General features: G+C 45.1%; 1 protein-coding gene across 13 annotated transcripts in view; it reads left to right on the plus strand.

Moving 5' to 3' along the window:
* TMEM164 (transmembrane protein 164) overlaps positions 1 to 25,743 on the plus strand; it is a 159,736-nt gene that overhangs the window by 120,067 nt on the left and 13,926 nt on the right. For all 13 annotated transcript variants that reach the window (XM_075999357.1, XM_012750166.2, XM_012750196.3 and 10 more), the window contains one exon: positions 6,808 to 6,886. In XM_075999357.1, coding sequence (XP_075855472.1) covers positions 6,808 to 6,886 — 79 coding nt within the window. The remainder of the gene's footprint in view (positions 1 to 6,807; positions 6,887 to 25,743) is intronic.

A 25,743-nucleotide genomic window follows, 5' to 3' on the forward strand; every position in this document is an offset into this window, starting at 1 on the left:
AGGCTGCTACTGATAGATCAAGTAAGATGAGGCCTGAAAACTGACCAGGACAAGCATATCTGGCTGTACAGGTTGTTAGCTGCATAAGAGGGTGAGTGAGGCCCCAAATCTCCCTGACAACCTGGCTTGGAGATGAATCTGTGAAGAAGAAGGGGGTGCCTATTTAAAATTGCCCACTGGAATTGGGAACATGGAGGTCATTGATAACCCCAACAAAAGCAATTTAGGTGGAATGGTAGGAGGGAAAATTTGATTGGATTGGGTAGAAGAATACTTCAGAGGAGAGGAAATGATGGCAATGCGTAGAGAAACATTTTGAGGAGTTTTTCTGTAAAGTGTAAAGCAAGGAAAGGGCGGTGGTAGCTGGAGGGGGAAAGTGAGGTCAAGAGTTGTCATTTCTTTTTTTTTTCATTTTTGAGACAGAGTCTCACTTTCTTGCCTAGGCTAGAGTGAGTGCCGTGGCGTCAGCCTAGCTCACAGCAACCTCAAACTTCTGGGCTCAAGCGATCCTCCTGCCTCAGCCTCCCGAGTAGCTGGGACTACAGGCACGAGCCACCATGCCCGGCTAATTTTATATATATATATATATATATATATTAGTTGGCCAATTAATTTCTTTCTATTTTTTTTATAGTAGAGACGGTGTCTCGCTCAGGCTGGTTTTGAACTCCTGACCTTGAGCAATCCGCCCGCCTCGTCCTCCCAGAGTGCTAGGATTACAAGCGTGAGCCACCGCGCCCGGCCAAGAGTTGTCATTTCTTTAGATGAAAGATATTGTAGCATGTTTGTTTTCTGGTGGGAATGATCCAGTGAGGAATAAAAGGACAGTTTTTGGTATGACATCTAGTGTAGGAATGGTGGGACTAGCCTTAGCCAGCAGCATGGTGGTTCCTGTGTAGTGGCAGAAGAAAAGGCAGCATGAAGCCCCCCCCCCCCCCCCGAGTTTGCTGTCATGAATTTAAAGGGTTAACAGCATGGCTTTATATTTTTCTCCAGCTATGTGTACTTGCAGGGTTATAGGGACATGAAGGCAGAGAGCTAGATATAAAGCCACAAATGTGGTCTTGTGAGGTAAGTAGGAAAAAGGGAACGAGAGCATCAGGAGAGCTGAGAATGTACAGGAGGGAGGGATGGACCTTTTCCTCAATGCTGGTGAGTGGAAGTGAGGACATGAGGTTGGTGAGGGCAGTGAAAAAGTGATAGGATCAATAGCTGTTGGTCCTGGTGAAGTGGAAAAATTGTGAGAGTTGGGATGTGAGGAGAAGTGCATTGGGTAGATAGGAAGTGGTGGCTGAAGAGTGGGGTGCATGACAGGTTATGGAGGGGCCACAGGTATTGATAATCACAGATAATGACCTTGGGAATAAGGGGAGAGGTAAGATGGAGAGGAAATCTTGAGTGGGGAATGGAGGGCAAGGCACAGGGTATTGGTAAATATTGACAACACAGGGATTTTTACAAAGGGATGTTGGAAAGAAGTCACTGGGAAGAGAGAGGCAAAGCCTTTATGGACTGAGGGAGGTCCACGTGCAGGGGGCCACAAATCACTGTAACAAGGAGGAGTAGTGGATGCTGTAGTTTTGTGACATGAGATCTAGATCAGGAGAGTAGTTAGCCAGGAAGCAAAAAAGAATGTTCTGGAAGAGACAGCAATTTAACAGCAGCAGTGAGGATCAGAGAGGTGCCCTCCTGGCCTAATGGCATAAGGAGATATGGCAGGAAAATCCCCAGCCATTCTGTCAGGCTAGCTGTGTCTTCAGAGAGGGAGCCAATTTTTTTTTTTTTTTTTTTGAGACAGAGTCTCACTGTGTCGCCCGGGCTAGAGTGCCATGGCATTAGCCTAACTCACAGTAACCTCAAACTCCTGGGCTCAAGCTATCCTCCTGCCTCAGCCTCCCGAGTAGCTGGGACTACAGGCATGTGCCACCATGCCTGGCCAAAGGAACCAAGTTTTTGTTAAAGCACAAAGGGGGAATGGACTGCTTAGAGAACGGTCTGAGGATTTAAGAAGATTTTGCTAGTGATGGTCAGTGGGTTGCAGAGAATAGCATAGAAGGGTTTCAAGAATTGGGGAGGGGCAGGAAATGGGGACAGATTAAGGGATGTCTGCAGCCATATGAGGATTAGAGTTCAGGTGTTAAGGGGTGACCTAGGAGTCTTGGGCTTCTTCTGGTGATGGAATTAAACAGGGACGCAGGGCACAGTGGGATCAGTGGTCTCCGTGGCAGAGTATGGTGATGTGGCTGTCAGGATTGTGGGGTGGGGGGAAGGAGGTTGGGGATCATGCTGTGGACAGAGTCCATGTACCTAATATTTCAGGCAGTCTAACTCCAGAAGCCTCGAGAACTTTACCACTCTGCTCTTTTGATGCTAAAAAAGATGTTGGTTTGGATGTGAGAAGGAAGTTAATGACCTATGTAACTTAAAACATTTTTATTGCTTTTGACTTTCAGTTGCATCCATGCAGGACTTTTTGTCTGTAGCCTCAGGATCCCTCCAGCTGACAAGGAACCAGGCTATGTTCATTAGAGTAGAGTTCCAGGAGTGATTTCTGTAGGATAGAAATTAATTAACCAGGTAGAAATTTTCCTGGGGAAGTATGGCATTTCACAAATATTGTTTGTAGAATGGGGGAAAGAGGGTCGGGGTGGCTTTGTGAGAAAGTTCTCAGAAATTAGCCCAGATTCAGTGCTTAGTAAAGAACTGTCTTAGCTAGGCTCAGTGGCATGTGGCTATAGTGCCAGCTACTTTGGGAGGCTGAGGCAGGAAGATCGCTCAAGCCCAGAAACTCAGGGATAATAGTACACTGTGAGTAGCCACCTGTGAGTAGCTACTACACTCCAGCCTGGGCAGCATAGCATGACCCTGTCTCTTTTTTGTTTGTTTGTTTGAGACAGAGTCTCACTCTGTTGCTGGGGCTAGAGTGCTGTGGTGTCAGCCTAGCTCACAGCAACCTCAAACTCCTGGGCTCAAGCAATCCTTCTGCCTCAGCCTCCCAAGTAGCTGGGACTCCAGGCATGCGCTACTATGCCCGGCTAATTTTTTCTATATATTTCTAGTTGTCCAGCTAATTTCTTTCTATTTTTAGTAGAGACAGCATCTCACTCTTGCTCAGGCTGGTCTCAAACTCCTGAGCTCGAATGATCTGCCCGCCTCGGCCTCCCAGAGTGCTAGGATTACACAGGCGTGAGCCACCTCGCCTGGCCAAGACCCTGTCTCTTGAAAAAAAAAAAAAAATGAAGAAGAAGAACTGCCTTTTTTCTTCCCTATTGCTAAATGCCCTCTCTCCCCTTCCCTTTGCCTATTGCTTCTTTGGATTGTACGTAACTTCTCTGTGCCTTAGTTTCCCTCTGTCAAATGGGAATGGTCATAGTTCCTGCTTCACAGGAAAGTTGTTACAATTAAGTGAGGTAACACAGGTAAAAGTATTTAACACAGTGCATTGGGTATAACATAAGTACTTTAGAAATATGATTTGCTATTAAATGACAAGTGGTAGGTTCTCTGTTCCCATTCAGTTCTCTTTTTGCTACTAGTTGAGTCGATTTCTTCTGATATGCCCTTGCCCCTCATCTGCTTCCTCCCTTCCTGTCCCTCTTTTTCCACACTTCCTCTTTTTCCTGTTTCCTCTTTCCCCTTCTTGGTCCTGGTTGCCACTGGCAGCTGCACCTACGTTAACCTGCTCTGCAGCCTCCCGAAGTAGGGAACTCTTGCAGTAGGGGTGAGGCAGCCCTCAGAGGAGGGAAAGTGTTGGTGGGGGAAAGTCAGGTGGCTGCAGAGGTGTGGTGAGCCAGGCATAAGGAGCTCAGGAGCTGGCAGGCCTGTGTTGCAGGGCAAGCTTGGCCACTGTGTGATGTGGGGCTGGGGTGGCAGGCAGTGGGGCAGAGCAGGCTAAGAAGGAAAGGATCACTTGAACAGGAAGGAGTTGGGCTGAGTCACCGTGTGGAAGGACAAGTGAGGACATGCAAGTCCTGCTACTGCTTTTGCTGCTGATACCACTATTATTAATACCGCTCCCATTAAGAACAGCAGTTCCCCCCCACCAGGCATCTCCTGTGTGTCAGGCTTTTGTGGAAGGGAGGGGGCGGAGTAGCAGAATGTGGCAGCTAAGACTATACATTCTAGGAGCCAGCCAGCTTGGATTTGAATCCTGGCTGTGACACCAAATGAGTGTGTTTCCTTGAGTAAGTTACCTAACCTCTCTGCGCCTCAATTTCTCATTTTTAAATGGAGATCATTGGTACAGCACAGTTGTTATGAGGATTAGTTTGAATGAATGGTTTACAAAGTGCTTTTCATAGTTTCTGGTACTTAAGAAGCACTATATAAGTGTTATATTTTTAAAAGTTTAAAAATTGTACAACGATCTTAGAACACAGCCATTATTTCCATTTTACTGATGCCAAAACCAAGGTGGAGAGGTTAAGAGACTTGCCCAAGGCCACAGGGCTACATACTGAGCAGCAGAGTCAAATCTAGAACACAGATTTCACAGACTCCAGGGTCCTAGCTTGCAACCGCAGTGCTTAACTGCCTCCCTGGACATGCAGGTGAATACTTTGCTTTCTAGGAAGGTTGTAAGGGAGCGAGAGTCAGGTGGGCACCGTGAGTACAGGTGGGTGATCAGCGATTGGAGTCTGAGAGGTCAACAGAGGCACTTCTTGAGGACAGACACACTTGGGACCAGTGGCCACAGGCCCTTGGCTGGGTTTTCTGCTCCCTGCTATGGGAAAGTAGCCTGGCTTCTCAGGCCCATTTGGAAAAAAAATCAAGTACCTTAGGTACCTGAAGGTTCTCATTACAGCCAGACAGCTGAGCCCTCCTGGGACTTTTTCCTCCTTGCCTGTTTTCCAGGTGACCTCAGTGATGTCAATTAACCCTTTGGCATCTCAGTTTCCTCATCTATCAAGTGAGAATAATACTTTCCCTGCCCATTTCATGGGGTTTTTGAGACATTGACTAGATCGTGGATGTGAAAACATTTGAAAAGCATAGAGCAGTGTCCAAATTCAGGATAGTGCAGTGATCCCAGACCACATTACTGTGAGGGTCCAATGTGGACCTGTCAGGCCTCCGTAGCTACCTGGTGCTGGTGATGCCCAGTGTCAGATTTCATGACCTTTTCCAGCTATTCCAGTGTGGTCTACAGAGATACTTGGAACCTCATCTCCTTTTCTGGGTTTTTATGTTTCCCTTGGTGAGCATAAAGTAATAGATGAGCATCATTTGGGTCCCTGGGGAATTTTTCTTCTGCATAGATCTTTATTTTAAAGAGCCAGAGCCAGGGTCTGTGTCCAGAGTTCACAGTTGTCCCAGCTCCCATTCTGGGAGCTCTGCCATCTTTTTGGTTTCAGCCCTTGGCACAAGGCACGCTTGGGCTCCTCTCATTAGCACACAGCCTTCATTATTGCTTGCGCTGTAGGGAACAGGGAGGCAACTGAACTGGACACCCCTGGTGTCCTTGTCTGTCTCGGCATCCTGTGTGTGTGTGTGTGTGTGTGTGTGTGTGTGTGTGTGTGTGTGTGTGTGTGTGTTTTAGGGGTTGTGTAAGCCCCAGAGGCTAGGCTTCCTGCCAGCTGCTGAAGTTCTTTTTCCCCAGAATTGAGTTAGCCACCTAGCCATTTCTATTCTCTACCTACTGCCAAGCTCTGTAGTAGAGTCCCCATGCCAGGTCAAAACTGTTCTCTGCTTTGGTAATCCAGTGCTTCCATTTTGAGAGATGGGAAACAAAAGTGAGTGAGCACACATGTTGGATGCTGGGAAGGTGGGGACATTCTTTTTGGCACAAAAGAATTGGCCCAGCTGCTTGGTTTTCACTCCAAAGTAGGGCTAACTCTGGACTGACCCCTAGATATCCAATGGGAAAATTAGTTTTGGATCTGGACCCTATTAGACCTAGCAGTCCATTTTTTTAAATCTGCAAAGTGAGAATAATAAATTCGATTCCATATGTTCTTCATTTCAAATGAGAAATAAATACTCCACCATCTACTTGCCAGGAACAGGAAGTGACATAAGGTTGTGATTCTTCAAGTATATCCTGCAGAATGCTAAGTGTTATATAAAAAGAGTCACTCGCTAAATAAATTTGGGAAACACTGGGTACACAATGGTAAGTAGGTTTCTTGTCTGTAGGGACCACTCAGGTCCTCAATACACCAATAACACACATGGTGATTCTCCCAGGCATTATATCACATGCCACAATTCTTAAATTTTTAACCAAACTTTCTCAGTGGAGCATTTTTCAAGTACCATCTCTACAAAATATCCTGTGGAAGATCCTGATCTGGGTCATAGGAATATTCATTTTTTTTTTTTTTGAGACAGAGTCCCACTCTGGTGCCCAGGCTAGAGTTTCATGGCATCAGCCTAGCTCAAAACAACCTCAAACTCCTGGGCTCAAGCAATCCTTCTGCCTTAGCCTCCCAAGTAGCTGGGACTACAGGCATGCCCCACCATGCCCGGCTAATTTTTTCTATATATTTTTAGTTGGCCAATTAATTTCTTTCTATTTTTAGTAGAGATGGGGGTCTCGCTCCTGCTCAGGCTGGTCTCCAAGTCCTGACCTCTAGCGATCCTCCTGTCTCGGCCTCCCAGAGTGCTAGGATTACAGGTATGAACCACCGCGCCTGGCCTAGGAATATTCATTTTGTTCTTTTCTCTGAAACTGTAAAGAGAGGTAGGTTGATGAAATGCATGGGGCTGCTCAAATGTGAGTCCTGAAGAGCTAGGGTGTTCAAGTGCAGACTGTATTGGAATGATGCTTCTTGCTCTAAAACGCCTTTCTCCCTCCTGTCCTCACAGCTCCCCTTTGAATTGGAGATTTACTACATCCAGCATGTTATGCTCTACGTGGTGCCCATCTACCTGCTTTGGAAAGGAGGTAAGGCCAGCAAACCACACCCCTATGCCATCCCCAACCTAGCCTCTGCCTTCTGTTTTTGAGAGTCACAAACTCTTGGGTGCCCACCAGGATCTTCAGCTGCTGCTTGGCTGGGTTTCTTCAGCACGCTTACGCCAGACACGAGGCAGTGGGGAAGTGGGCATGGATGGGGCCTGCAAGGAGTCTGGGGGCTTTTCAAAACCATCTTGTGTTGGATGAACATGGTGCCACTGCCTGCCTGTCTTAGGGCCTGGGCTTTGGGCGCTTGGTGGTGGCATTGTGGTTGCATGGAGCCCCCCCTTCACACGCCGTCACTCTCTTGTGCTTGTGCCTTCCCCTGCCTCAGTGTGCAGTGTAGGGGAGAAGGAGAGAAGAATTAAGCACTCAGTCCCCTCAAGAGAGGGACTTTGTGCTCTCCCTCATTATGTCCGTCCTCTCAGAACCAAAGAAGACACTGAAAGGGGCAAGATGTCCAGGGCTGGGGGGATGGTGAGATTGAGGCAGGTGAGAGAGCAGTGTCCTGTGTGTAAAAGAAACCATTAGAAACCTTCACTGGGTCAAGAGGGAAGAACCACCAACCTGGTAGAGACAGCCTGGAAAGGAAGCTGATCTGTTTGTGACTTCCTAGTAACCCTTAAACTATCCCTTCCCTCTATTGTGTAGCAGACAAAAGGAAAGCATTGATCCTGTGCCCTCTAACTTTGTCGTGAGAGCCACTCCTCTGTGTACCTAGAAGACATTCTCTTTCGGTCTCAGCCACCAGCCTCTTTATCTTGGTTGCTGGGACTTTTCTGGGAGACCAACCCCTCCCTACCTCACCCCAGGCAGCAAGGATTTCATTTCCACTGCACTGTAGCTGGCATGGGACCACATGGGCCCTTGAGCCCACTGGAAGACGGTGTGGAAGTCCCACTGGGCTCTGCTGCTTCTTGGCTTAAGCTTGCATCCTCTGACTCAGGCATTCTGGCAAATCTTAAGAGCTTCTGGCATGAAATAGCCCCAAGGACTAGTCACCACAGGAAAAAGGTGGAGGATGGGCACCTTTGCTCTCCATAGAGTCTACTTACAATAGACAGATTTGTCTCTTATGCTGTGGTTTTTCCATAGACTTGTCTAAATATTCTTTGAGGCTGCTTTTACCCTATGCAGCCACTTGGGGGCTCACAATGTCAGAGAACACTGATTCCTTTTAGTTGCTCTAAAAGCACTGTCTTCTCCACTAAGATTTTTTTTTTTTTAAAGACAAGAGTCTCACTCTGTTGCCTGGGCTAGAGTGCCGTGGCGTCAGCCTAGCTCACAGCAACCTCAAACTCTTGGGCTCAAGCGATCCTTCTGCCTCAGCCTCCCAAGTAGCTGGGAATACAGGGATGTGCCACCATGCCCGGCTAATTTTTTCTGTATATTTTTAGTTGGCCAATTAATTTCTTTCTATTTTCAGTAGAGACTGGGTCTCACTCTTGCTCAGGCTGGTCTCGAATTCCTGACCTTGAATGACCTTCCTGCCTTGGCCTCCTAGAGTGCTGCTAGGATTATAGGTGTGAGCCACTGCGCCCGGCCTGTTTTCCCCACTAAGTTTTAAGGGAAGTATGAAGTTCCAGTATCCAGGAGACTTTTGCCATTTCTCAGGTCTGTCCACTGTGACACAGGAAATAGCTTCCTAATGATACTCAAGTCTCCGAAATATACCCCTTCTGAACAGAACCAGGCAGGCAGCTGTCCTAGGGCTCCAGGTCTCCAGACCCCCAGCACTTGTTCCTGGTTTCTGAGGTATGTGATGGGACTTCTGGCCAGGTCCATATGGCTGTTATTTAAACCTCTTTGTACTCTAAGTTCACCATAAAAATCTGTCAGGGAGCTGGGCTAGGCTGGTTTGACTGGAAAATACTAAGTAGCCATTTTCCTCCCTCCAAGAGAATAATTGGAGAAGACACTTGGCTTATTCCACTGCAGACTTCTTTTGGATCTATTGCTGTGCTTTTTGGGGGAACTGAGCTGAGGAAGTAGGGATTGCAAGTCTTAATTCCAATTTATTTCCTACTCGTAGTGATTCTCTCCTTTCTCCTCCGGTGCCTGGCCCTGAGAAGGGGCTGTAAATAATAGCAACAGTAATAATATCCACAGTAAATATCAGTGACTATTTTTTATTTGCTGTGTGCAAGATATTGTGCTAGGCACGTTTCATGTATTTTCCCTTCACAAATAACATGTTGAAGAATCCTCCTTCTACAGAGGAGAAAATCAAAGTGCAGAAACATTTGGTACCTTGCCCATAGACATTAAGTAACAGGGCTAGGAGTCACAGCCCAGCCTAGACTCCTTCCCAAGCTGGTGCTCGTTCCTAAAGGGCAGATGTCTGCCTCCTGACCTTTAGCCATTCACTCAACACATATTTGTTGAATACCTTGTGTGTGCCTAGCATTTGTACTAGGGAATCGGAAACAAACCAGAAAGGCGTAGTCCTTCCACAGGGAGTCACTGTCTATTGGGGAAGATAGACAACTGTCATTGCAGTGTGATAAGTACTGCACAGGGTAATGTGGGAGCGGAATATGACTTTAGAAGTCTAGTTGACCTTTTCTTCTTTACCATTTCCAGGAAGATAATTGTATTTTCTTAGAGCAGATCCTGCTCTTAGACTGGTTCCCTATCTAGTGAGGTAAGAAATAGTAGGGCTGTAGTGAGAGAGACAGTATGCTCTGTTATTGCTAATAACCTGTAGACACCCCTAGCTCAGTGAGGATTTAGCTTAGGACAAGCTAAATGGAGTGATCTCATCAAGCTGACCTTTGACCCCAACCCCTGTATGACTGCCTCCACAGCCCCCCAGAACTTGATGGGCTGTATCACCTTCTATCTGGCCAACTTTTAGCTATTGCTAGGGCTCATCTCCCATTTCTAGCTCTTTGCTACCATCTGCTGTTCACTTGGGAATTAGGAGCATTGCAAGAAAAATCTAGATTTCTTCCTAAGGATAGTTTCACCTTTGGTCCCAAGACTTGGATTTAGGCCTTGCAAAGGAGGAATGTGTGGGGAGTTAGCTACGCTCCCAGCAAAAAATCGGGTCCCTTAAGCAAGGGTCATCGCAAAGAATAAGAAAAGAATAGAAAATAGAAAATAATGGAAATAAAAGAATAAACAGAGACAAAGGTATAGTTTTATAGATTTATATAAAGAAAAAGCAAAGCAAGACTACTCTCCATCAATTGTGAGGCCAGGAGTGAAGTTTCACAGGGTATTTATAGGTATATCTGTTGCCAAGGGTGACAGATTAACATAATAACAGGTAGTTAGTTTTAGGTTGAAAGTTTTTCAGAAGGCTTCTATAGATCTCAAAATCTATCAAAGACAAACTTCTAAGTTCTAAGATAAAGCTATCACTTAACACAGGGGTTACAGAGAGATAGAGTAGCTCCATATTTATCTAGTTATTGTGGATGGAGACAGACAGGAGTCGAGCAGGAACTGGCCCTTGGGCTAATTGCTTTTAGCCACAAGTGTCTGTCTCTTGGGCGGGCACTCTTTGATCAGTTCCCATCATGAGGCTCCATGCAGACCTGCTTTATTCAAAGCAGGCGAAAACCACAGGTTTGAGACTGCAGTGTCATCTTGGAAAGCAGCTGTCACTGAACTTGGATACTGGCCCTCCTGAGGCGAGGCAGCCTTTGATATGCAAACTAACACGTTCACATATTCCTTCAGGGCAAAGCCCTGCAAAACTCCAGAGATAATTTCTGTCTTTAATATAGCAATATTAATTTATGGAGTGACAGGAATGGATCTGGAGTGAGCAGTAGGAAGATTATTTTTCTGTAAACCAAGGAAGCTGAGGATTTGGGGCTTCTGTTCCATAGAAGTCTGTTGTAATTTTCCAGAAGTAAATGGCTTAGGAGTTTTTACTCTAGACAAGACAGCTCTTCTATAGATAACTCCTGTGCCCAGGAACCCTGTTTTTGAAAGGCAAGGTCTTGCTTGAGCACATAGTCCCTTTTCCTGTGGTTAGAGTAGGCAGGAGGCACTTCGTGGGAATCCCACTCCTCCCCCCATTGCTACAGTCCTTAGGCACCATTCCAGCACATGGGATCTCTCTCAGCCACACTGCTCTTTTCTTCCTCCAGCCTGGCTCTTTTCCTGTTTCCTTTCTCCCAACTCTTTGACTTTGGCCCTCTGGAACTACATTCCTCTTTTTCTTTGTGTATGTGTGTGTTACAGTTTTTATTTTTTTAATTTAACTTTTTATTGGGTACTGACAAAGTATAATTGTATCTATGTATAGGGTATCAAATGATACCATGATACGTGTATAAAATGTAGAATGATTGAATCAAGCTAATGAACTCTATTTCTTACAGTCCTCCCACCTTCACCAGTAAGCAGCTCCTCACCGAACATGGGGGCCTTCCTGTCTCTTCCCTGCAGCTCCCCCTAATGGAGGCTCCTCCTTCTGCCCGGTACCCCCCATGCTGCCCAGCTCCCCACAGTCTGTTCTAGAGCACTATTTCATCTCTGCCCGATGGGAAAACACTTTCTCTTTTACCATTCTCTTTACTTCGTTTTTCAGCACCACCATCACTTGACTTCTTCGTCACTTCCCCCACATTCCTAGAAGTCTCTGGCCCATAGATCTCAATATTTCCATTTCCACTTCACCCAGAGTCCTCAGCGACTTCCAGTGAGCACCACTCCCACCCACCCCTAGCTTCCCAAGGTTTGGGCTTCTTAATTGCAGTTACCTCCACATTCCCTTCTCTTCAGCCTCCTGGACCTTGTTTTCCCCTACAGCTCCTCTGTCTGAGATTATACTGCTGTGTCTCTTATTTTTACCCAAATATATATACTCCTTTCAGCCTCCTTTCTTCCCATTCAGCTTCTTACCACCATGACCTGTTACTGGAACTTTCCTCTCAGTAGCTCCTGAAAGTGTCTTACCCCCTTGTCCCTGCCAACTGGGATCAGTGTCCAATCCCTTTTTAGTGTGCCCAGTCTCAGCCCACTGAGAAACTCTCTCAAATACTTCTGATTAGGGCCCCTAAATTTTCATAGTCTCTATTATAATTGTGCTCTCAACGCCATTGCTCAATTATTTTCTGTCCATGGGCAGCTCCTCAACACATTGCCCTCACAAGTCGTATGCTAAACCTTTACCACTCTCCTCAAACTTCCCGTCCTCTCCACTCTCAGGAGAAGTCCCTTTCCTCATAAATGGCTGATAAAATTGAGGTTTTTCAGGTGGGAATTCCCTCAGTATCCTTCTTCACTTCTACAAGCTTCTTTACCCACATCCATCCTTACATACCTCCCTCCTGTCCTGGGAGAAGTGGCATTCCTCCTGCTCATGGCTCATCACACCCCTGTATGGTTACCTTCCATCTCTCCCAGCTCCTCTGGAACCTCGTGCCATCAACTAGTCACTTGTTTACCTGGATTTTCCACACTTTCTTCACTACCAGCTTTTCAGCTAATAAAGATGCTCAGGTCTTTCCCATTCTAAAATAACCGTCTCAGCTAGGCGCGGTGGCTCACACCTGTAATCCTAGCACTCTGGGAGGCTGAGGCGGGTGGATTGCTCGAGGTCAGGAGTTCGAAACCAGCCTGAGCAAAAGTGAGGACCCCCCCCGTCTCTATTATAAATAGAAAGAAATTAATTGGCCAACTAATATATATAGAAAAAATTAGCCGGGCATGGTGGCACATGCTTGTAGTCTCAGCTACTCGGGAGGCTGAGGCAGAAGGACTGCTTGAGCCCAGGAGTTTGAGGTTGCTGTGAGCTAGGCTGATGCCACGGCACCCACTCTAGCCTTGACAACAAAGTGAGACTGTGTCTCAAAAATAAAATAAATTAAAATAAAATGAAATAAAATAACCGTCTCTTTATCCCACACAACTCTGTAGTTCCTCTTCCCTTTACTGCTAATCATGTTAAAAGAATAGTCCAAATGATATTTATTAAACTGTAATTCTTAGGGCATGACAATTTTTGTCTTATGCATGTAACCATCTGTTTTATTATTATATAATGTGTGTCCTTAAATATATTGATTTTTTTTTTACTAAAATATATTTGCTTTTAAAAGAAACCTCATATTATCCAGGAAATCATGCTTTTGACTTACTGGTTATCTATTTTAACAGATTTGAAATACATAGCTATTAAAATTGAAACATCTGTTTGCCACCTAAAATCACCACCCAAAGTGCGTGACTTTGGGGAGCCACTTGTGCCTGCATTTAAGTCATCTTCTCAGTTACCTTTTATTCCTCAGAACATTGTGCTCTGATATCTACCCCTCTGCCAGACTCCTCACAGAAATGGTACTTCTCAAGATTGCCAACAACTGACCATCTGACCAAATTGGATGATCTTCTCTCAGTTGTTATCCTGCTGGAACTCGGCTATGTTGGATATTGTTGTTCACTCCTTTATGGAATGCTCTGCTTTCAGAGCTTCCAAAGTTCCTCTCTCTCCTGTCTCACCTACTCCACTGACCATGCTGTCCCAAGTCTCCTTCAGAAGTTCTTTTTCCTCGGTCCTCTGAGATGTTGATTTGCCCAGAGTTCTGGTCTAGGCTCACCTCTCAATCTAATTCTCTGGGATGGTCTCATGTGCTCTCATAGTTTAACTACCAGTTTGCATAGTGATGGCCACCATATTGCTATCTACAGCCCAGACTTAGGAGATTCACGGTCATAGGGTTTACTCAACATCTCCACCTGAATTTCCCAAGCACACCTGAAGCTCAGCCTGTCTATGCTGTACTTGTTACCCTCCCCATCAGCCCTGCTGCTTTTCCTGTGGTTCTTGCCAAGTGGCACCACCTGGTTACCCCAGCTAGAATCTGGGACTCAGCTCTGCCTTCTGTATCCAATCCATCCATTCATCTAGCACATCTTAACAAGCACCTTCTTTCTGCCAGGCTCCATGCTGGCCACTGATGAGCAAAAATCAGGCACCACTCCTTGTCTCATAGAATTTATAAGCTAGTGGGGACAGAGAGATATGGGTAAAATAATCACATCAATGCATAGCTACAACCAAGATAAGTACTCTGAAAGAAAGGAACATGCTTAGAACAAAACAAGCTGACCTAGTCTGGGGGTTTAGGGGACACTTCCCTGAGGAAGTGACATTTAAACAGAGATCCAGAGGCTGAGTAGGGGTTTATGAGACAAGCGTACGATTAGGGGAGATGAACTCTTATAGATGGACAAAATGGCGTGTGCAACAGCCTTGTGGCAGAAGGGGGAGAAGGGGAGGGTGGGTGACACTAGGCCTTGAAGGACAGGCAAGGGTCAGTTATGGAGGGCTTTGTTGGCCACAGTCAGGGGTTTGGCCTTGATTCTAAGAGCTAAGTTTGTGAAAGCTTTAAGAAGGGATATGACAGCTTGTTTCACCATTTACTTATTCTTATATAGTTCATTTACAAAATTTACAAATTTTAGTTCCAAAATCTAAAATACAAAAAGCCATACTGCAAAACATGTCCTTTCCACCCTTCTCTCCATTCACATACTTCCCCACTACAGCCTCCATGGAACCACCATTTTTGCTTTTGCATATCCTCCAAGAGTTTATATTTGCATCTATAAGTAAAATTTTTAAATGTATCTTTCCCCCTTCTTAAGACATACATCCCAAAACACCATATATACAGCCATCCCATTGTTGTTGTTACTGTTTTGCTTTATACTGTTCCTTAGAGAGCTTTCCATGTAAGCCCATAGGAAGCTGCCTCTTTCTTTTTTACAGCAACCTCGTATTTCGTCATGCAGATGACAGAATACAGTATAATCAAAATGGCAAAGCTCCATATCACACAACTGCATGTCAGATATTGTTTTAAGCTTTTAAGCTCTTCACATGTGTTAACTTATTTAATCCTTATGAGAACCCTTTTAGGTAGGTGTTACTGTTATCTCTCTTTTACAGATGAGTACACTGATGCTCAAATAATAAGTGGCAGATGCAGGATGTGAACCCAGTAGTATGGCTCCAGGTTCTTGCTTTTAATCATAGCACAAGGTTACAACACTATGCTTACCATTTATTTATCTCTGAATAAATAAATCTGTGAATAATAAATCATTTATTCTCTCTGCTATTGATGGACATTTAGGTTGTTTTACATCTTTTGATAATATAAATACCACTACACTGAATGGCCTGGTACCTATGCCATTTTGCATGTGTGTAAATATATCTATATCAGAGTGTATGTGCTTTTAATTTGGATGGATATTTCCAAGTCCACGAAAGGTCTACCAAGTTGGACCAAATGCTCACGAGCAATGTGTGACAGTGCCTGTTTCCACACAGCCTCGTCAAAAGAGTGTATTTCCAACCTTTTGGACTTTGGCCCATCTGATGAGTTAAAAAAATGGTGTATCAGTTCAGTTTTAATTTGAATTTTTCTTTAAGTGAAGCCGAGTATCTTTTTGTATGTTTAAAATTGGCATTTAATTTCCCGTTTCTTGAACTACATGCTCCTTTCCCATGCCCATTTTTCTATTGTGTTGGTCTTTTTTAAATTTTTGAATCCTAAGAGCTCTTTTTATATAAATATTAAGAGTTAGCCCTTTATGATATGAGCTGCAGATATTTTCCCCAGTTTTGTTGTCTTTTGACTTTGCTCATGATTTATCTTTGCCATGTTAGATTTTTACATTTCCATGTAATTTAATTTATCTCTCTTTTATGGCTTCTGAATTTTGAGTCATGGTTATAAAGCCCTTTCCTATTCCAGTAGTTCAGATAGAATCATAGCACTTCTCTGTTTGGAAACCTTCAGTGGCTCCCGCTTGTCCCTAATGCACAAAAGACCCTGTGTGACCTGGTCCCTAAACTCTTCTCCAACCTCATCTCTTTATACTCCCTTCCTTATCCTCTACCCTGTGGTGCTACCAAAATCCCCTTGGGTTTCCTGAGTTTGTCATGCAATTTTTATACCTCTGTGCCTTTGAAAATGCTATGACTTCTACCAGGAATGCCCTTCTTCCAGCTGTGGGCCTGGAAAATATCCACTTCCCAAAACTAACTTAGCAGTCACCTTCTCCAGGAAGCCCTCTGTAACTGCCTCTGGTGCCTCCAGCTGCTTCCATCCTTCCTGAGATTGTCCTCCTCACACTGCATGCAGGTGTCTCTTTACATGCTGATTTCCCCCTGGACAGGAATTTTTCTTTTCTTCTGGGTGTGTAGGGGCTGGATGGGTGAGTGAATGAGCCTCTACTCAGCCATGTATTCGCACACTGCACGTTGCACATATGCTATTGTATATCTTACCAGCTAACATTTATTGCACACATGCTGTGCCCCAGGCAATGGGTAAGTGTGTTACATGCATGATCCTGATCTCACTGAATCCCCACAATGTCCACTAGGCTTATGGGAGTGCATCACCTGGGGCCCGTAACCTTAATGAGAAAAGAAAAAAATCACGCCTTCATTTGCGTTAACTCCAACTGAAATACAGTTGTCCCTTGGTATCCATGGGAGATCGGTTCCTGGACCCACCCATGGATAGCAAAATCCGTGGAAGCACAAGTCTCTGATATAAAATGTAGTAGTACTTGCATCTAACCCGTGCACATCCTCCTGTATACTTTAAATCATCTCTAGATTACTTATAATATCTAATACAATGTAGATGCTATGTAAATAGTTACTGTTTTTTATTCGTATTTTTTACTGCTATATTGTTATTTTTTATTATGTGTTTGATCTGAGGTTGGTTGAATCTGTGGATGTGGAAATTGCAGATATGGAGGGCCAACTACATAGTATTTCCTTCAATTATGAATGTAGACAACAAACCACAGTTACATTAGCAGCACCCGGCATGTTGTTGTTAATGTAAATCCCAGATATTTTCCTTTCATATTACAGTTGCTATAGGTATCTCGAAAAATCACTCACATTTATTATTACCCCAAAATTTAAAAACAGATTTGTGTTTTTAAAGTATTCTGATAACAGTATTTCACCATGATTGTTTGCTTTTTGTCATCCTATGTATTTTATTTTATATACTTAAAAACTTTATTCTGAGAGGGAGCCGCCCCACTTCCCCAAGCTGCCCAGGTTGTGCACAGCACCACAGAGGTTAGGGACACTTGTACTGTAGTTTAAACTGGCGTGTGAAACCAGGCAGGCAAGAGTGCCTTATGCAGCTTCTCCATGGAGTCCCTGGATTCAGACAGACTGTGGGTTAAAATCCTGATTCTGCCACTTGCTAGCTAGTTCTGGCCTTTGGGTAGTACCTTAACCTCTCTGTGTCTGTTTTCTCACTTATAAAATGGGAGCTATTGTATTTAATAGTACCTACCTCATAGGGTATTGTGAGGATTCAATGAGCTCATATACATAAAGTATACAGAACAGTGTCTTGGCACATGGTGCTATGTATCGCTTTTCTCTTATTATCATTATTTTTATTAACCACTTTTCTGCCTTTTGTTAATTACACATCTGTCTTTCAACTAGATTTCTGGGCTCTAAAGGTCAAGATGGTGCCTTGCTCGAAATATAAAGCCACAGAACCTTTCATGTACTGAGTGCGGGCTTGTCAGTGGATTTAACATTGCTGGCACTCCCTCCATTGAGACACCTGTTTCTCCTTTGGGCTCCAGGACACCCCTCTCTCCTGGTTCTCCTGCTTCTCTGGCTCCTTCTCCTTGAGCTCTCTGTTGCTCTGCCTGCCCCATAGATCCTGGTGTTCCTCATTGATAGAGCTGATGCAGGCTTGAGAAGCACCACAGGTACATCAAAAATAACAATCAGACTCTATACTTCCACACCCCTTCTCCCAACCTGCTCCTTTTCTGCCACCTCTATTTTCTATCTCGGTTAGTGGCTCCACTCTCCTTCCAGTGACAAAGTCAAAAACGTAGGCAGCATCCTGGATCCCTCCCCTCTGCTTCATCCCCTATACCAGTCAGTTCAGAAGTTCTGATGATTCAAATTCTCAAACTTGTTGGCACATTTGGTCCTTCCTCCCCACCTCCGTCCCCACCACTGCTGTCACAGTCCAGGCTGTCAGCCTCTATTACCAGGACTACTTTGTTCTGTCTCTCCTCTCCTTGCCCCCTACCTCCTATCCAGAATGTCCTCCCTGCCATTTCCAGAATGACCTTTCTAAAGAAAGAGCAAATCTGGTCCGATTTGGCTCCACTGCTTAAAAGTCCCATCCAGGATGAAGACCAGACTCCTTTACGTGGCATTCAAGGCCACTTACAATCTGACTCTTACCTATCTCTTTGACCTCATTTCCCATCCCTTAAACAACAAACAGTTCCATTACTTCGCCGTCTCACCTTCTGTGGGTGGTTTTGTTTTGTTTTGTTTGAAAAAGAAGAGATGTCACTATGTCCCTGAACTCCTGGGCTCAAGCGATCCTCCCACTTCAGCCTCTAGAGTAGCTGGGACTATAGATGGGCGCCACCATATCTGGTTCCTCACTTTCTAAATGAACAGATCTGCTGACAGGTTTGTCTAACCTGCTCCTTTCTATGTACAGGCACACACTAGCTTCCCTACCTGGAAAGTGGCAAACTCAGTGTCCTCCTTTACAGGTTAGCTCAGGGGTACTACCTCTCTGGAGGTGTCTGTGACTTCCCTAGGTAGCCTAGGGCTCATTTTCCTTAATATGCCTTTCTCCTTGTATTTTTTATATGGCTTGAGTGTAGCAACTGCTGTATCTAATTGTCCGTGTTTTGCCACTAGGTGGCAGTAGTCTTATATTTTCAACTTTTCAGGAGATGAGGCTATATAATGAAGATTGGATATTTATTTTTGTTTTAGTTAAACTAATGACAGATATTGATTAAATTAATAATTGTTATTATTGTAATTAAGATGACATAGGAATAGGTAGAGAGTGATGTCTGTGAGGCTGCAGGATTTTGGCCTGGGTGACTGGGTGGGGTGCCACTAACACAGGAGGCGCAGAAGGAAGGAGTATGTTTTAGGGAGTATCGGAGTATCTTAGTCTGTTTGGGCTGCTGTTACAAAAATACCATAGACTGGGTAGTTTATAAACAACAGAAATTTATTGTTCCAGTTCTGGAGGCTGGGAAAGCAAGATTAAGATACCAGTAGATTCAGTGTTTGATGAGGATCCATTCCTCATAGACGGCACCTTCTCACTGAGTCCTCACATGTGGGAGGGGCAGATAGCCCCCCTTGGGCCTCTTTTATAAGGGCACTAATCCCATTCATGAAGGTTCCACCCTATGACTTAATCACCCCTAAACTCTCCACCTTTTGATACATCACAGTGGTGATTAGGTTTCAACATGAATTTTGAGGGTACACAAGCATTCAAGTCACAGCAAAGAGATGATTTTACTTGAATTTGAGGCAATTTTCTAGGCTATGTAGGTTGAGTTTTTCAGGAAGCAGGATAGAATATTCTGGAGCTATTCAGGGATATCTGGGCTGGAGGCTGACTTTGATATCATTAGTCTAGAAGTAGTAGATACAAGCATTAGAGTGGATGAGTTGGTCTGGGGTAAGTCTGTAGGCGGGGAAGAAATAGGACTTAGAAAAAGGGCCTGGAGAACATTAACCTGTAATAGTAGACAGAGGAAGAAGAGTATAAGGAGATTGCAGGAAAGGTCAGAGCAATCCAGGAAGCTAGGGTAGTAGAAATTTTCATCAAATTAGTAATAACCAAACCACTTTAGATCTGAGAGGTGCAGTAAAATCAGGCCTTCAGAGAAGTGGGGATGGGAAGGAAGAAATTAAGGGCATTGCAGAGCCATGGGAAGGGTTTCTCCTCTCCTCTCCTTTCCCTTCCCCTCCTCCTTCCTTGCTTGCCTTTTCCCTTCCCTCTCCTTTCCTTTCCCTTTTTTCTCTGCCCTGAGGCTGGGAGTGTACAGATGATAAGATGACAGCCAGTAGGGAGAGGGAGCATTGAAGGTCCAAGGGAGAAAGGGGAATGGACGAATTAGAAGGTGATGACAACTGCTGAGAATGGAAGGGGTTTGGTGGTGGATTGAGAAGGGTAATGATAAGAGGAATAAGTGCTGTGGGAAATGGAGAAGGAGATAAGTCTAGACTCTTTCAGTGCTGTCCAGAGAATTCTTTGTGATGATGGAAATAACCTATACCTGTTCTGTTCAATATGGTAGCCACTTGCTACATGTGGCTCCTGCACTGTTGAAATGTGATTAGGGGGACTAAAGAGCTGAATTCTAATTTGATTTTAAGTTGAATTAATCTGAATTGAAACTAAAATAGCCAAGTGTGGCTAGAAGCTACTGTATTGGACAACATAGCTCTAGTTTGGTGATTAGCACTGCGGGCCCCTCCTGAAATTGGAATCCATGCATTTTTCTGCACTGGACTATATGGTTACCCCATTTGGGGCTCAGCAGCCTGAGTGCAGGAGTGGAACATCTGACTTGGGGATCCATCCAATGCTGGGGCTTTGTAATGGGTCAATGTTGGTGGAGATCTAGAAAGCGAGGGATGTTCGGAGTTCGGTATAGAGTTTTGGTAATTCTGCCATGCTTTTACTGCTTTCAGATTTCTGGGCAGGGCACCCAAGGAACAATTAGCTAATGGAAGACAGAGTGGTACTTTATTATTAGCTGAGAGGGCACCCAGTGCCTTCAGCATAGGGCTTCTCTGGCAGGCTGGGCTAGAACTTGCAGCTTTGGTCTTGACAGTTAAGAGAGCATCCTGCTCTGTATCCAGAGAATCTAAGGTGGCTGGGTGTATAGAGCAGGCCCACCGTATCTCCCACCCTGTCAAAGGCACTGAGAAGCTGAAACACAGAGGAAGGTGAACAGACCAACCTGAACAGACAGGTTAGGCTGAGATGGGCACCATGGAAAGTGCATGTTGCCCATTACAAAGCTAGACTGCCTGGTATCAAATCCTGGTTCTCTTCCTTCCTACCTGTGTGACCTTGTTCAAGTTCATTAACTTCTCTGTGCTTTAATTTCCTCATCTGTAAAACAAGAAAAACAGCAGTACTTCCTCATAGGGTTTTAATGAGCATGAAACTAGTCAATGTATGTACAGCCCTTCTCAGTGCCTGTCACATAGTTGGTGCCATATAAATTGTTTGCTATTGTTGGTATGATTTCTGCTTGCCAAGTACCATGACTCTGCCTACTTATCTTATAAAATGTGGACCGAGCAGTTTCTTAGGTTCTCACCTTTAGCAAGCCACCCTTTGGGGATGAGCTAGTGAGAAGGTAGGTAGAAGTGTGGGGAGAGAGGGTGAAGAGTCCCCCTTCCCATCAGGGCATTGAAGGTGCTAGTACCAGAGTTCAAGGCCGTGGGGTCTATCCTGGTATGAAAGGGAGGGTAGGAGAGAGCTGGGGAACAGGAGGAATTCCATGGGAGGGTGGGAAGGGGCATCAAGGGATCAGAGGTCACGAGGAGGTCTAGGGGCACGTGCCTAGGAGGAATGAGGATATGAAAGCTGAAACGATGGGAGGTTATGGTCAGATGATTCCAGAAGAGGCGGGGGTGGTTCACAGTGGTGACAGAAGGCAGCTTGTGGGTGGTGAGGTGGAGCACACTTGGGGAGCTGAGGAGGTTCAAGAGGCCACGAGGTTAGGATATTGGAAGGGGCGCCCTCATGAAATCACCCAGAATGCTGGCAGGAAAAGGTGGAATGTCAAAAGGAAGATGGCAAACTATGTGACACTGATCTGGGATGACTTTGACAGTAACCTGGGGGCCAATGATGAAGAGGAGCTGAACCTTGAAAGAAAGAGAGAAGGGGAAGAGTAAACATCTAGGAGTGATAACGGAGGGCTAGAGGAATCTTCAACTTCCCTCCCCTCACAAAAGCTCACTGCAGGAACAGAAGGGCGGAAAAGAACAACCTCTGCTCAGAGAAGTCAGTGAGAGAAGCAGCATCCTCAGGGGACAGCCATGGTTCTTTAGGGTGAGGGGGTGCAATGGACATTCTGGGGAAACCTGGCAGGTGTCCCCGGGCTGCCAGGGGTTGCAGCGGGATGGTTGGAGGGAAGTCAGCGTGGGACGGGCTGCCTGCACAGCTGCGGGATGGCAGCTTGGTCCTGCCTGCGGGGCTAGTGGTGCAATTTGAGAGCTCCCCTCTGAGAGCTCCTTCATCTTCCTGATGTGTTTTGGTTGGTTGCTTGTAGTTGTTTTCGTGTAGGCAGCGGTTCTTAGCCTGGGGTCCACAAATAGGATTTAAGGGGCCTCTTAACTTGAATGGGAGTGGAAATCATGTCTTTATTTTCCCTGGCCTCTAGCAGAAATGTAGCACATGAACACAGGCAACAAACGCCAGTGGTATTAGTTCTACCTGTGACTTCGTTGCCACTAGCAATCACAGATGGCTTCCTATCATATTACAGTAGTGGCAGCCATCTCAGAATGCTGTTTATGCTCATCATTGCTTTGAAATTATAGTAGTAATTAGGCTTGCTGCTATATCTTGTGATTAAATGCATGTCTATAAAGAAGCATGATTGTTGTGTTACAAAATTTTAAAATAGTTTGGTAACTGTGTTTTAATATCATTGGCTTTCTTTGTAATCTTTTGCCTTTTATTTTGTACATTTCAAATGTTTTTCTGAAGAGTCCATTGATCTTTCCAGGCCACCAGAGGGTTCCCTGCCTCCAGGCTGCTGGGAAACTCCTCTCTATTCCACTAGAGGGAGCTCTTGTCTCAGAATTGGTGAGCAGTGGCCTTCTCAAGCTTGTCACCCAGTAAGAAAGTTGTCCCGGAATTGTAGGCAATTCAGATATCTTTTGGGGACATTTCAGGAAACTGGGGTTTAAGAACCCCAATGTTGTTTGATCTGGGCAAGTCACCTCTCTCGTGAGTGGGCTTTCAGTGCATCTCCTGGAGGATGAGGATTGGGATTAGACTAGTTAGTTTCTAGGACCAGTTAAAGCAAAAGCACTTTGGCCAGTGACAGCTCGAGAACTGGCCCAAAAGTCATACTGACACCAGGGCCCAGGTGGGGTCTTCTGTTCTTCCTCCATCCTGGTGAGCCCATTGCCCGTCCTGTCCTGCTAGTGTTAGGATACGGGGAAAGTTCTCTTTCATGGGCTTCCCTGTTCCACTTTACTGGTCAGCAGGGGCAGGGGAAAGTGTACTGAACTCGGGTAAATCCTGAAGGGTCCCGAGGGGTTAGGGCATGAGGGAGGAGCTTGGGGATCTGAAAATTTGGCTGAGGACTGAGCCTTGTGCAAGGAGATGGGTAGGTGAGTTTAGATTTTCCCTGCTGAGGAGGAGGTACCTGGGACTCAGGAGTCCTTTATGGAAGCAAAGGATTAAGTCAAGTATTTTCTGCCTTAACTTTGTCACCTTCTAAGAGACACTGCTCCTCATACCTGGCCAGATTGTGGCCCCTTCACTGGTAGCTTTTCCCAGGTCTCTTGCTATATCTTCCCCCTAAATCAGTGTTTCACCTGTGTGGGCAGAGGACCCAAGCGTCAGAATCACCCTGACACTCTTGTTAACTCAAATGGAGACTCCAGAGCCCACCTACACCTCTTGGATTCAAGTCACTGTAGGGCCCAGGAATCTGCATTTTCTATAGGTTCTCTAAGTTAGTGCTTCTCAATGTATGGTCCCTGGATTTGGCAGTGTCAGCCTAACCAACGAACCTATTATTAACACACATGCTCAGATTCCAGAGCAAAGGCCCTACCCCAGACCTACTGAATCTGAAACTCTGGAGTAGGGCCCAACAAGCTGGGCTTTAACCTGCTCTCCTGGGCATTCTGATTCTGATGCATATTCAAGTTCGAGAGGCACCCACCCCCTCTAGGGGACTCTGATCCAAATCGAAGTTGAAACTTCACCGCCTCAAATGATCCAAGAGTTGGCTACCCCTTGCTTAAAGCTCACCAGAGACCCTGTTAATACTGTGTAACATGCATGCAGTACAATGGTGTGTTGTGCTTAAATAGCACTGTTCTCCAGAGTATCTGCATGCTTTGTTAGTTTTTATATCCCTACAGTGCTCCTTCAACATAGAGGGGACCTGGGATTTTCTTTCTAGAGGGACACTGATGCATAGAGAGGTTTGCATCCATACAGAAGGTCACACAGCAACTTCTCAGCTGGCACCTGGGTCTCTGGACACCAGTGCTTTTTCTGCCAGGCCAGGCCCACCTGCTGGATTCTTTGCCAGCTCAGGCCCTCACCCTGTATGCTATTGGCAGAGGACTGGCTCTCTGATCCTCGTGGGTGAAAGTGGGCCTTTAAATTGCCTTAGCCACAGCGTGGAGGGCTGGGAAGCCCCTGGCACGCACTTTGAGGGTTAAGCCTGGCCTGGATGGGCTCTCCAGCCCCTCAGGATAGCAAGCTGACAAGATGGAGCTTCCCTGTAAACTGCCACTCCAGGACATCTTCCACTTCCTCATACAGTAAACACAATAGAGGATAGGTTCATTTGATCCAATGCCTAGATGAAGGGAACTCTGGATTGAGCCTGTGCTCAGTGGCTGAGGATGAGGAAGCAAATAGTCATGACATCTTGGGGTTGTGCCACACTGAGATATCTTCTGGGCAACTATGGCTTGCAAAGGCTAGAAATGGAGGTATCTCATTTAGAGGGCACCAAAGATGGGATGGCATTGTTGTCAGCTACTAAACTTGTCATTCTCTTCCCTGTCCATAAACCTGCACCTTCTCTGATGTTCCCCACTGTGCACTCATTACACAGACCAGAAGTCTAAAGTTCATTGCTAGTTCTTTACACTTGTCCCTGCCCCCATCCAGTCACGGTCCACATCCTGTTAATTGCACTTCCTGATCATTTCTAAAATTCATTCCCACTGCCCCAACTTCTGGTCAAATTATCACTGACTTGGTATATTGTAACAGCTTCCTCACAGTTCTCCTTGCCTCTAATCTTGCCTTTTTTCATTCTGAGGGTACATAGGATAAGAATTGGCCTTTGAATTTAGCAATGAAAAGGTCATTTGTGACCTTGATGGGAGATATTTTGGTAGAAGAGGGGAAGCCTGATTAGAGTGGGTTTAAGAGCAAACAGGAAGAGAGGAATTGTAGGTAGGCAGTATAGACAAGTGCTGTCCAACAAAAATATGTGAGCCAGGCATGATGGCTCATGCCTGTAATTCCAGCACTTTGGGAAGCTGAAGCAAGAGGATCATTGGAGCCAGGAGTTCAAGACCAGCCTGGGCAACATAGCAAGACTCTGTTCCTAAGAAAAGAAAGAAAAATAGAAAAATTAGCCAGGCATGATGGTGTATGCCTGTAGTCCCAACTATTAATACTTGGGAGGCTGAGGTGGGCAGATCTTGAGCCCAGTAATTTTAGATCTTGAGCTCAAGTAATTACTTGAGCCCAGTAATTTGAGGTTATGTTGAGCTATGATCAAGCCACTGCACTCCAGCCTGGCAACAATGTGGGATGCTGTCTCAAAAACAAACAAACAAACAAAAGAGCTACATCTGTAATTTAAAATGTTCTAGTAGTCACATTAAAAATAGGTGAGAGAAGCAGGTGAAATTAATTTCAGTAATGTATCTTATTTAACCCAGTATATTTAAAATATTGTCATTTCAACATAATTAATATAAAAATTTTTACCAGGATATTTTGATAGATTCCTTTGAAATCCAGTGTGTATTTTACACAAACAGCACATGTCAGTTCAAACTAGCCATGTTTCAAGTGCCCAGTAGCCACATATGACTAGTAGCTCCCATTTTGTACAGGATAGGTTTAGACAATTCTTTCAAGGAGTTTTGCTGTGAAGGGGAGCAAGGAGTGAGGAAGTGGCTGGAGGGAGGAGTGAGGCCAAGTGTCTTGGTTTGTTTCAGCATGGGAGCTATTACAGTGCCTGCATTTGATATGTTTATATGCTAATGGCAGTAATCTGGGAGAGAGGAAGAAATT

The sequence above is a fragment of the Microcebus murinus genome, chromosome X (assembly GCF_040939455.1).
Source record: "Microcebus murinus isolate Inina chromosome X, M.murinus_Inina_mat1.0, whole genome shotgun sequence".
In the NCBI taxonomy this organism is placed as follows: domain Eukaryota; kingdom Metazoa; phylum Chordata; class Mammalia; order Primates; family Cheirogaleidae; genus Microcebus; species Microcebus murinus.